Source organism: Centropristis striata, chromosome 16, assembly GCF_030273125.1.
Source record: "Centropristis striata isolate RG_2023a ecotype Rhode Island chromosome 16, C.striata_1.0, whole genome shotgun sequence".
Taxonomy (NCBI): domain Eukaryota; kingdom Metazoa; phylum Chordata; class Actinopteri; order Perciformes; family Serranidae; genus Centropristis; species Centropristis striata.
The window spans coordinates 5,282,119-5,295,665 of NC_081532.1; the positions used below are offsets into that span (position 1 = coordinate 5,282,119).

Consider the following 13,547-nt stretch of genomic DNA (forward strand, 5'->3'; position numbering starts at 1 on the left):
CCGGAGGTCAACATGGACAAGATTTTTAGCAGCTGTTAAGTTGCTCTCCAAACTCATAAGCCCAAGGGGTTTATTTAAGTGCTATATCCAAGATTCATATCGATTGAAGATAATGGTGCTAAGATTAGGCCATTAGGCTTCTTACCGCAGGTCGGAAAGGCAACTTTCACGCTTTTAAAAGGACGCCATTAGCCTGGCTATACCCATGCTGCCTTTCACGCTCGATTTCGTTCTGAACTGCAAGGCGGCATGGTGTCCATGGCCGATTCTTAGCCCTGTTTTAGGGATCCAATCACAGAACGGGGAGGGACGGCGAGACGATGAAGCGTACTATTCGACAGACTGTAGCTTGTAGTTTGCTTACGGATAGAGAAAATGACATCACCTTTATTACAAACCTGTTCATTTTGCATGGCAAATTTCACATACACAAATGCAAATACTCCAAAACTCCACCCAACTTTAGGAGTTTCTTGCATGAGTTTAAAGAGTACATGAAATCCCTTATATAACTGACACTAAACAAAGCACTACATCAACAGATATATACGAGAGGGTTTTCAAAGAACAATAATGTATTTACACTCTGTTCCCTTTTCCCCCCCCCTGTCATTTTATTTATATTCTCTACTTTTTTAAGTCTACTGGAATTACTAATGATAACCCTGATTTACTATGATTTATTTATTATTTAAGTATTTGTCATGATACATATATGTTGGAGCACTTGTCTGCTGTTCGATATACAATTGTTTGTATGTGCAACATTTTTCAATAAAGTTCTTTAAATGAAAAAAAAAATAGTTTGCTTACGGATCCAACATGGCTGCAACAAATGTGAAGCTCTCTTTGGATCTAGCTGTAGACAGTGTTCTAGATAGTTTAGAGCCTAAAAGAAGAACAACGTCTGGCTTTACACTCCTTTATCACCACCAAAAAGGATGTTTTAGCTTTGCTTCCAACAGGTTTTGGCAAAAGCCTAATCTACCAACTAGCCCTGCTAGTGGCTAAGCTAATGGGGTTAAGCGAGACGTGGTATAATTGATACGATTGACTTAGAGCTTATGATAGACATTCGTAGCGCCCAATAAAGGGCTCTGGACAATCGTAAACCACGCCTCCTCCACAGAAAAATAATTAGGTGGTCTCCAGATTATATTTGTGATATAGTCTGGCTTTAGCCAGGCTAGGATGCCATTGCTCCACTAGATCATTAACCCATCAGAACCCAGACCTATTTATCCTTGAAGGAAAATTATGGAGGATATACCACAGACCAAGTGGACCACATAGAACACATTTATGTTTTTTTTTTTTTTTTTTAAATACTACCCCTAAATGTCAAAGATCTGAGATGTGACATAAACATTATATTGGGAGTTAATGGAATTATTGTTTATGATATTTCTTATTTTAAAATAAATAAACTAGACACCATTTCTGCTTACAGAAACACAAATTTGCACAATGGGCCATTACCGGATTAGAATTGTAAAATGGGTTTTAAGTCAAAGGGACTTAATTATTATTAACTTAAGTTAAGGTGAAGCATAAAACTGTATATGGGAGATTCTAGAACGTTTAAAGTGTTTGTTACAACGATGTAACACGACGTCACCATGGGTTCTTATGGGTTAAATAGCAAATATTTGTTTGCTGCTATATTAATATTCTGAATGCAGTGTACAGCACCTTTAAATATATAATGTCATTTTCTGCCACTAAAAGCCTCTCAGGCAAAGTAATGATAGAAGATGGAGTTTGATGACGTGGTAAACTAGCGAGGGATTATGGGAGGTGTTGTCCTCACCACTACTGTCTTCAGTTGGTTTGCCTTCAATGTTTTGCATAGGTCTCCTTGTAATCAAATGGACTACAGGTGCATCTCAATAAATTAGAATATGATAGAAAAGTAAATTTCCAGTAGTTCAAGTCAAATAGCCCCAACCAAGTATTGAGTCATATAGATGACATACTTTTCAGAGGCCAACATTTCCATATAAAACATACTTTTTAAAATTGGTATTTTGTAATATTATTTTTTTTAGACACTGAATTTGAGGTCTTCATTAACTGTAAGCCATAATCATTATAATTAGAAGAAATTAAATAAATTAAGACATGAAGTGTTTCATTCTGTGTGTAATGAATCTATATAATGTGTTATTTCCACTTTTTGAAGTGAATTACTGACATAAATAAACTTTTCTATGTTATTCTAATTTATTGAGATGCACCTGTAGATGATTACAAACTGGTAAAAACACAGAATAAAGAGTACAGGTACCAACAGTTTAAGCCTTACATTAATATACTTGTTTATTATAGTACTAGTACTACTACTATAGTAATACAAGGTATGCAGTTGAGTTGATTACACACATTATTCCCAAAACACACAAAAATAGCCTGAGTAATAAGTGTTTTGATACTCAAGAGAAGCTGCCATAACTGTATGTCTGAATAAACGTTTTGCTTACATGTCAGGATATACAGTACAGGGAACTATGACTTTGAATGTACACAAAGTTCATGGCTGAGTGTAAACTGCTCTGTGGAAACAGTTCAGTGAAACTGTTCACATACAGAGCAGGACACAAATGTCTTCATGGAGATTGTAAACATAAAATCTCCCTCCATTCCTCCTACTAATTAATGCCATTATGTCTGGTTGTGTCCATTATTTCTGCAAAGAAAAGTATTAAACATCATCTGAAAGTGCTGTTTAACCATATAACAGCATTATTATTGTGTTAAGTCCCATAACACGAAATGAGAACTGAAAACTCACATCCTGTATATTGCATAGCTTTTTCCATAAGTAGCAAAGGAAATGGAGGAGGCCATGAAGAGTCACATGTGATCCTTGGCATTAAAAATGACTACTGCCTTAATTTGCTCCGTTCTGTTAATGTAAGTGGACACAACAGATCGTTGAAATGTGGTCATGTCTGATCCCCTGCGATGGTGTCTAGTCCTCCTGTAGATGGCGCTAACCTTCCTTCTAAAGTACTGCCCTGAGAAGACATACAGCAGAGGGTTTATGGTGCTGTTGAGAAAGGCCAGATACACTGAAACCTGCAGTCCTATATCCAGAGTGTGGAACCACAGCTTCTCATCCAACACCTGGACATCACAGAGTGTGTCCAGGAAGGTGAAGACCTGGAAGGGACCCCAACACAGAAAAAATAGCAGCGTAACAGCATACACCAGCACTGTGGCCTTTGTGTCATGTGTGTCATGAAAAGCAATGCTCTCCCTCTGTACTAAAGCCTTGATTATGTTCCCACTACTGAAAACAATGACCAGAAGAGGGAGGACAAAGCCCACAACGTTCATCAGGATCTGATGGGCCAGCTTCCAAGAGCTGTTGTGACTGTAATCCAGTATACAGGACATTGTCTCAAACTCCTCAATGAACTTTACCTTCCTATGAACCATTGTTGGCGTACTCAGTAAGACCGCAAATATCCACAGGAAGAAGCAGATCACCTTGGCGTAGAGCGTCCGCCTCAGCCACCGGGCCGTCATGGTCTTCACCAGCGCCAAGTAGCGGTCAACGCTTATCATGACCAGCGTGTAGATGCTGGTGTAGAAGTTGATGATAATGATGGAGTTGACCAGTTTGCATAATGCGTCCCCGTACGGCCAGTTGAAGTCATTGAGGATGTTCATGGCCCAGAAGGGGAGACCACAGAGGAGGACCAAGTCAGCCAGTGCCAGGTTACTCAGGTAGATCTCCGCAACAGTCAGACGATCCTTGTGGGCGAAGAACACGGCCAGGACGAAGCTGTTGAAGAGGAGGCCCAGCAGGGATAGCGTGAAGATGTACGGAGGGATGATGGCGTGGACCAGCTCCCATTCTACAGAGACCGGAGACTCTGACGGAGCAGAAGGAAGGGACGCACTGCTGTTTTCAGACCACGGTGATGCCAAAGATGCAAGCGTCATCGGCTCCATGGGCTAAAAAACAAAATGGATTTACACAACTCATCAGTGGAATACTTATTAGTTGAGTTAAAACATGTGATGCTGTGATATTCCTGCAAAGATAATTTTAAAAATCGCAGAACAGATAAAACATATCTGAATATCAATCAAATAAAACATGACATGCATGTTTGTTCAGTTAGGCAGATTAAGTACCAAGGACAACAGGCAGCAAAATATTAAACTGATTTAATAACAAGTAACTTGTTGAAATTTGTTTTCATGTGGTAGGGGAGACTAACTATGGTTGTAACAGCACCGCTCTGACCTCTGAGCTGTGTACAGATTTTACAGCCAAAACACTGATAGTTACAAATGTGCAACTTGTATTAGATTAGAAAGTTCTCTCTGCAATATATATATATATATATATATATATATATATATATATTTTTTTTTATATATATATATTTTTTTTTTCCAAGAGAGACATGACCAAGAAAGCAGCACAAAAAGTGACAAGTTACAACATTTAAACACAGTTATCGTAAACAATTAAATACAAATCCAGCCATCACAACAACACTGAAGGAGCCTCAGTAGAGACTTATATGGAACAGTCACACGGACCAAGAGAAATTATTTCTCTATCCTTTAGAATTGATTTAAATTCACCAATTGTAATCAACTAAGACAATTTCAATAAAACAAAATGAGGTGTTTCATCTATGCTAACGTCCAACCACCATGCTACTACAGCTAGCTAAACATCCATCCATCCATCCATCCAATTTTTTCCGCTTATCCGGGGCCGGGTCGCGGGGGCAGCAGGCTAAGCAGGGCATTCCAGACGTCCCTCTCCCCAGCCACAACGTCCAGCTCCTCCTGGGGGACCCCGAGGCGTTCCCAGGCCAGGAGAGAGATATAATCCCTCCACCGTGTTCTGGGTCTTCCCCGGGGCCTCCTACCAGTTGGACGTGCCCGGAACACCTCTAAAGGGAGGCGCCCGGGAGGCATCCTTACCAGATGCCCAAACCACCTCAGCTGACTCCTTTCGACGCGAAGGAGCAGCGACTCTACTCCGAGCTCCCTCCGGATGTCTGAGCTCCTCACCCTATCTCTAAGGCTGAGCCCAGCCACCCTACGGAGGAAGCTCATTTCAGCCGCTTGTATCCGCGATCTTGCTCTTTCGGTCACTACCCAAAGTTCGTGACCATAGGTGAGGGTTGGAACGTAGATGGACCGGTAAATCGAGAGCTTTGCCTTCCGGCTCAGCTCCTTCTTCACCACGACGGTCCGGTACAACGCCCGCATCACTGCTGACGCTGCACCAAACCGCCTGTCCATCTCACGCTCCGTTCTACCCTCACTCGTGAACAAGACCCCGAGATACTTGAACTCCTTCGCTTGAGGCAGTACCTCTCTCCCCACCCAGAGGGGGCAGTCCACCGTTTTCCAGCAGAGAACCATGGCCTCAGACTTGGAGGTGCTAACTCTCATCCCAACCGCTTCGCACTCGGCTGCAAACCGCCCCAATGAGTGCTGGAGGTCCCGGCTTGATGAAGCCAAAAGAACCACATCATCTGCAAAAAGCAGAGATGCAATTCTTAGGTCACCAAACCGAATCCCTTCCTCCCCCCGGCTGCGCCTTGAGATCCTGTCCATGAAAACCACAAACAGAATCGGAGACAAGGGGCAACCCTGGCGGAGGCCAACACCCACCGGGAACGTGTTTGACGTTGTGCCGAGTATGCGGACACAGCTCTCACTTTGGTTATATAGGGACCGGATAGCTCGTAGCAACGAGCCCGGTGCCCCATATTCCCGCAGTACCCCCCACAAGACTCCCCGAGGGACACGGTCGTAGGCCTTCTCCAAGTCTACAAAACACATGTAGACTGGATGGGCAAACTCCCATGCCCCCTCCAGAAGTCTCGCAAGGGTAAAGAGCTGGTCCGTTGTTCCATGGCCAGGACGGAAGCCGCATTGTTCCTCCTGAATCCGAGGTTCGACAATCGGCCGGAGCCTCCTTTCCAGCACCCTGGAGTAGACTTTTCCAGGGAGGCTGAGGAGTGTGATTCCACGGTAATTGGAACACACCCTCCGGTCCCCCTTTTTGAAAATGGGAACCACCACCCCAGTCTGCCACTCCACTGGCACTGTCCCAGACCTCCACGCGACACTGAAAAGGCGTGTCAACCATGACAGCCCAACAGTGTCCAGAGCCTTCAGCATCTCAGGGCGAATCTCATCCAACCCTGGCGCCTTGCCGCCGGGTAGCTTTTTGACTACCTCGGCGACCTCTGCCAGGGTTATTGGTGAGTCTTCCCCTGAGTCTTCAGACTCTGCCTCCTCTAGAGAGGACGTGTTGGCTGGATTAAGGAGTTCCTCAAAGTGTTCTTTCCACCGTCCGACGACATCCACAGGTCGGGTCAGCAGGTCTCCGCCCCCGCTGAACACAGCTTGGGCCAAGCCCTGCTTTCCCTTCCTGAGACGCCCGACGGTTTTCCAGAACCTCTTTGAGGCCGACCGAAAGTCCTCCTCCATGGCCTCCCCGAATTCCTCCCATACCCGAGTTTTTGCTTCCGCGACTGCCGCAGCTGCAGCCCTTCTGGCCGAACGGTACCTGTCTGCTGATTCCAGAGACCCCTCGGCCAGCCAAGACCGAAAGGCCTCCTTCTTCAGCTTGACGGCCTCCCTCACCGCTGGTGTCCACCAGCGGGTTCTTGGGTTGCCGCCACGACAGGCACCGACGACCTTCAGGCCACAGCTCCTACCAGCCGCATCAACAATTGAGGCTTTGAACATGGCCCATTCGGACTCCATGTTCCCAACCTCACCCGGGATGTTGGAGGAATTCTTCCAGAGGTGTGAGTTGAAGACCCTGCGGACAGGGGCCTCCGCTAGACGTTCCCAGTTCACCCTCACTACCCGTTTGGGTTTGCCAGGTCTGTCCAGCATCCTCCCCCGCCACCTGATCCAACTCACCACCAGGTGGTGATCAGTTGACAGCTCTGCTCCTCTCTTCACCCGAGTGTCCAGAACATGCGGCCGCAGATCTGACGATACGATAATGAAATCGATCATCGATCTTTGGCCTAGAGTGCTCTGGTACCAGGTACACTTATGAGCAACTCTATGTTCGAACATGGTGTTCGTTATGGACAATCCATGACTAGCACAGAAGTCCAATAACAAAACACCGCTCGGGTTCAGATCGGGCAGGCCGTTCCTCCCAATCACCCCCCTCCAGGTACCGTCATCGTTGCCCACGTGAGCGTTGAAGTCTCCCAGAAGAACTACAGAGTCTCCAGGCGGTACCCCTTCCAGGACACCACCCAGAGACTCCAAGAAGGCCGGGTACTCCGAGCTGCTGTTCGGTGCGTAGGCACAGACAACAGTCAGAGACCTTCTCCTCGCGACTTGCAGCCGCAAGGAGACGACCCTTTCGTTCCTCGGGGAGAACTCCAACACAGCGGCGCTCAGCCGGGGGCTTGTGAGTATCCCCACACCCGCCCGGCGCCTCTCACCCTGGGCAACTCCGGAAAAGGAGAGAGTCCAGCCTCTCTCCAGGAGTTTGGTTCCAGAGCCCAAGCTATGTGTGGAGGTGAGCCCAACTATTTCTAGCTGGTAACGCTCCACCTCCTGCACAAGCTCGGGCTCCTTCCCCGCCAGCGAGGTGACGTTCCACGTCCCCAGAGCTAGCCGCTGGAGCCGGGGGTCAGCACGCCCAGGTACCCGCCTTCGCCTGCCGCCCGACTCCCACTGCACCCGACCCCTATGCCCTACTCTGCGGGGGGTGGGCCCACAGGTCGGCGGATCCACGTTGCTTCTTCGGGCTGAGCCCGGCCGGGCCCCGTGGACAAAAGCCCGGCCACCAGACGCTCGCCTGCGTGCTCCCCTCCCGGGTCTGGCTCCAGGAGGGGGCCCCGGTTTACCCGTGCCGGGCGAGGTACACAGATTTTTCGTGATCCGCTTCATAGAGGTCTTTTGAATCGCTCTTAGTCTGGCCCCTCCCCTGGGACCACTTTGCCATGGGAAACCCTACCAGGAGCTATTGCTCCCGACAACACAGCTCCAGATCACTGGAGCACACAAACCCCTCCACCACGATAAGGTGGCGATTCTTTGGAGGAGAAAATTATAAAAAAAAAAATAAAAAAAAAAAGGGGTAAAAAGTCTGGCAGCAAAAGTTGGCACACACTTAACGTCAAATACTTGTTAAAAAAATAAAAACTGTATGTTATTTTACAGATAATTTCTTAAAAAAAAAAAAAAAAAGATAATGTGCACTTAAGCTAGCTAAACAATGTCACACAAATGTTCCTAAGCCCATTGACAACTAAGTGAGTAAAGCTGATAGCGGTGTGGTTTTTAATACACAAAAATCAACATCAGACAGGGAAAGACTGTAAGTTGTGTTAGTCATGTGACACATGTGGACCCCAGGAAGAATAGTCTTCATCTCTATGAAGAGTAATGGGGATCCAAAGGACACAATAAACAATAAACACTGACAAGATAACTCAAGAAATTACAAAAAGTCTTTAATGCAAAGCAAGAGTAATGGTGGGCAAAGAGTTCTTTTCAGTGTATCGAATCATTAGAATCAGTTCACTGAAAAGATTTGTTCACTGAATCGTTCAGAGCGATGACTGCATATCACAACTCACTGAGCTGAAACGCGGCAGATCGTTCAGTTCTGCTCACTAGTGAACTGAGAATGTCCGTTCATGAATGATAAGCCAATGAGTTAGATTGTTATAACAGTCACATCTATTTAACACCTAATATATCACAACACCTCATTATTTAATACAATAGTTGGCACTACTTCCTTCTTTGAGAGTTCTTTCTGTTTACATCCGACCACATTTGGCCTATGTTAGGACTTCTCTATTGTTTCTATAATATATACTGTATGTTATATACCACTTATACTATACTGTGTATATGTCTGCATATATATAATATATATTTATTCATTTATGTTCATACTACTACATGGAACAGCTTATTTAACCTATTTAACATGTTAAATATATTTTATCCAATGTGCAATATCTGTAAAAATGTAAGGTACTTTTAGGAAAACAAACAAACAAACAAAAAATGTATAATAAATGCCAAATAGCAGAAATGTATGTATAGAATGTGTAATGAATGTATGTATACATCTTATTTTTTATATTCTGTTTTCTACATCCATCTGTCTGTTTTTTGAGCTGCTGTCACAACTAAATTTCCCAACTGCGGGCTAAAAAGTCTTATCTTATCTTATCTTATCTTATCTTATCTTATCTTATCTTATCTTATCTTATCTTATCTTTATCTTTATCTTTATCTTTATCTTTATCTTTATCTTATTCTTATCTTATCTTAAAACACAAAAGAGGGGGAGAGCTTGAGCGACTGGGCTCCCTTTAGTTGTACATCCAGTTGCTCTTTTGAGCAAATCGTCCATGAAAGACCCATCACTGATGACCCCAATGCACCTCAATGCACTTAGCATTCTTTATTTTTATTGTTACAGCCTACCAAAGTAGTTGGGCAGGTTGTGAGAGTGGAATTTGACCTCAACCCTGTGATATAGTCGGAGAAGTTAGAAACATTGTCATGTGTAGCAGACAAAAAATGGCTACTTTGTGCCAAAATTTGAGAGCTTTTAAAATATAAATTTGTAACACTTTACAATAACCAACTAAGTGATGTTTATAGATGGTTTATAAACCAATTATTAACCATTTCAAATTGCTATACATATTTAATCGTTAAATGTTTTAAACCAATTTCTTAAAGGTATATGAATCATTTCAAAATCATTAACATACTTAATATGGTGTTAAAAAATAATGCAACTAAACTATTAATTATAATTTAATTGTTTGTTAATGGTAAAGTTACTATAAACTTACATTAATATACCATCTAGTTGACATTTATAAATGATTTAGTAAGTTAAACTTTAATAAAGTATGTATTTACCATTCTAAATGGCCTATATATGGTTTATAAATGATGATTAAACACTAATAAGTTATCTGTTTACCATTTATAAATGATGGTTATTATAAAGTGTTACCTATAAATTCTGTAGGTTATAGGTGCTGAGCCAAAAAGCGTTAAATCCATACGCTGCCTCCCTGAGCTGAAATGGAAGAGGCCAAACAAATGACTACAAATTTCTTGTGAAGCTGATAATTAAGACTCTTTGTATTTTAAAAGCATGCTCAAAACACAAAACCAGACAGAACATTGATAGTTCTTACCATAAATTTTCTCCAAAATGTTCCTGTTATGGTGAAAATGCTTTTAATCAGAGACACGTCTGGAACAGGACTTGTGAACACTGAGCTCCTGGTACAAGTACACAGAAAGTCAGAGGGGAGATCTGCGTGGAGAGATTGTGTATATAGTTGCATTCTTCCACACCCTTTGCCAAAGATGTTCAATATATCAACTTGTTTATAAGAGAGTCAAAATTGTGCATGTGTTAGAGACAAGCTGCGAGTGTTTATCAGCACTGGTGCAGACTATCCAAGTTAAGAGGATCAAGGATTAACAGAGATTGAGTTATTATGATATATTTTTATATAATGGTTGTAACTGTTGCCAATTTATTGCAACAGATAAAGGAATTCATTTATGTTGCATTTGTTTCTTTAAATGTTATTTTATTTGGTATACATTATAATGCTTTTATTTTGAAGGTGAACTAAGTCACCCAAGTCTTGTTTGGCTGCTCTCGGGTATGTGTGTGGTCGATTACTTAAAAAGTAGAAATATGTAGTAATTATAATAATTCAGTGTTTTTCATGACAATATGGCAAAAGGCAAAAGGGAAGATGAGGTGTAGTTGATAGAAATGTGCTATCAATTCCTCTGATTTAACCGATTAGCAGGATTACTGCCTGTTTATGCAGTCTGTAGCTCCCCTTTGTGTGCTTTGATGTTAAGATATCTGTAATTAATTCTTTGCTTCCCAATTTATGAACATTATACTGTTTGTCTACAGTTTATTCATATCCCTATTTATCTTGTGTAATCATATCCTGATGTGTTCTAAATTTCATGCCGACTCAAGCTGACGACATGGCAACAATAACAAACTTGATACAGCTTTTACGCAAATAATCAAATTGGACAGAATGCAAAATATAAACAGTGATTTTGTCAGAATGCAGTGGGAAATGTTATCTAAAAATGAGGCTGTGGTTTCCCTTTTATGGTCAAAATAATAACGGCACACTTAATGAGCCACATTCCTTTCAGGGCTGTATGATTTATTTTGTTTAGAAACGGTTATTTCTTCAATGACAAAGTCAAGTAGAAGATAAGAAACAATCCAACAGTGTTGAGTCGTTTTTAAAAACATTACAATTATCTTAAGCCCTCACAGACAAAGGGATTCAAATGCTATGTGGTTGATAAAGTTCAATCGTTTTATTATTATATTGATAGTTCAGAAACAAAAGTTATATTTTACTTTTCACAAACAGTACACTGGCAGAGTAATACACAAATATTCAATTATTTGTGTTACATCAAAAACAACTTCTGCACGAAACAGTTTCCTGATACAAGAAAGCACAGCTGTGAGAAACCACCACCAAATGAAACTTTGTAAAGACTTGAAGAAACTTAAGCCTAGCTTGACACAAAAACAACAGAAGTGGAACTGCTCTGAAAGGAAACTACAATAATCATAATCATATTACATCTAGGATTAATTTTACACTTTATCACAGAAGTATCATTCCAATATCTAAGTAAAGAAAGGCTGGAATTATTTTACATCACGACAGATTACTTCCAGAGGTTTTATACCACTTTCTCGTCTGTATGGTAAACATGAAGCTGGCTAGCTTAGCTTAGCATAAAGACATTGGATGATGAAAATGGAGGCAAACAGCCAGCCTGGCTCTGTCCAAAGGTGAAAAAAATCCACTTATCAGAACCTCTAAGATCACCTCTCAACACACTTAATGTCATGTATTTAATTTATACAAATGTAGAAAAACAGCATAGTATTTAACCCCCTGAAATCTTCGGCTATTATGTTCTTTAAAAAAATCAGTTTTTTCAGCGTTATCTCACCTATATGTCCTGATAATACATTTTTTAACTCTGACTTACTTGATCAAAATGTTGAACCCAAAAGAAACAAAGGAAAACATAAAATCTGATCATGAAAATTATGTTTCAAAACATAGAATTTTAAATATTGCAAATATGAATACAGGTTGCAAATATAACATAACAACATATAACAGGTAAAATGAGGATAATATCTAGTTCAATACTTTACACTTAATATATTATTTCCAGTTTTACTTACTACTATCATCAAAAAAAAATCTGACGTGTAGTTTCAAGCCAGAACTTTAGAGGGAAGCTGATGGCAAGACTCAATGTTGCTTCATTTTTATGTCTTCACATCATGAAGAAGTAATGTGCAGGTGTTTTCATGGACTCTAGAGGGTTAAGGGGAGGTTGTGAGTCTGACAATTTCTTGATTTTTGTACAGAGGAACAAATAAGATGTGGATTAGGTGCTGGTAGGCAGGGGGCGCTGCACCCCCAGAACCTAAAGCTGCAACTCTTTCAATTCAATACTTGGTGTGCAATGTTTACTGAAGGGAAGCTGAAAAACTATAACACTGCACAGACATGCATGCAACATTCTGCACACAGTGAAAGTCACTATTTGTTGTAAGACTGATGCCCTCTATAAGAAATGTGTTAAAGGCCATCTTTTACAGTTTAAATGGTAAGAGAATTTTCCATTCACAAATGTATTGTAACTCATTGAAATACTTGCAAATTCCAAATTTTTCAGAGAATATTGGAGGATATTACATACAGAATGTGTAAAAAAAAAAAAAAAAAAACATAGGGGGGAAGGGGTAATATTTTGAGAAAAACATTTACAAGATTGCGCAGATTTATGAGATTTAAAGTGGTGAATATGCGAGAAAAAAGTCTAGTAAATTTGCAACTTTTTTCTTGAAATATTAAGGTCAAGGTCAAATATATTATGTGTCTTTTTTTAGTCATTTTGTGTCTTTTTAAATAATTTTGTGTCTTTTTTGGTCATTTTGTGTCTTTTTTTGGTCATTATGTGTCTTTTTTGGTCATTTTGTGTCTTTTTAAATAATTTTGTGTCTATTTTTGTCATTTTGTGTCTTTTTTTTTTTTAGTCATTTTGTGTCTTTTTTTTGTCATTTTGTGTCTTTTTTAGTCCTTTAGTCCAACATAAAATGTGATTTTGATTTTTTTTTTTTACACTAAACACTATCATGCAAAAGGTTGCAAATATAACATATAAGAGGGTTACATCCAGTTCTATCATTTTATACTAAATATATTTGTCTCCAGTTTTACTTGGTATATCATCATCAAACTGAAACTGGCCTCATGGAGTTTACAGCCAGAACTTCAGAGGTAAATTTACAGTAGGGCTCCACGCTGCTTTGTTTTTTTAGTCTGGATGTCATGAAGAAGTCTGGATTTGGCGCTTTTGGAGACTCCAGAGAGTTAAGATATAGATGTGTGTAATGAGTGACTCAATGAGAGTAAACCCAATAAGAAATATCTCTTACAGGTGTGTGGGCAAAT

The 13,547-nt window shown here is 41.0% G+C and overlaps 1 protein-coding gene across 1 annotated transcript; it reads right to left on the bottom strand.

Moving 5' to 3' along the window:
• Nucleotides 1-2,853: 2,853 nt before the first annotated feature.
• bdkrb1 (bradykinin receptor B1) lies at nt 2,854-3,960 on the bottom strand. Its single transcript, XM_059354016.1, has one exon. It carries the CDS (start codon nt 3,958-3,960, stop codon nt 2,854-2,856), a length of 1,107 nt encoding a protein of 368 aa, XP_059209999.1.
• Nucleotides 3,961-13,547: the final 9,587 nt, after the last annotated feature.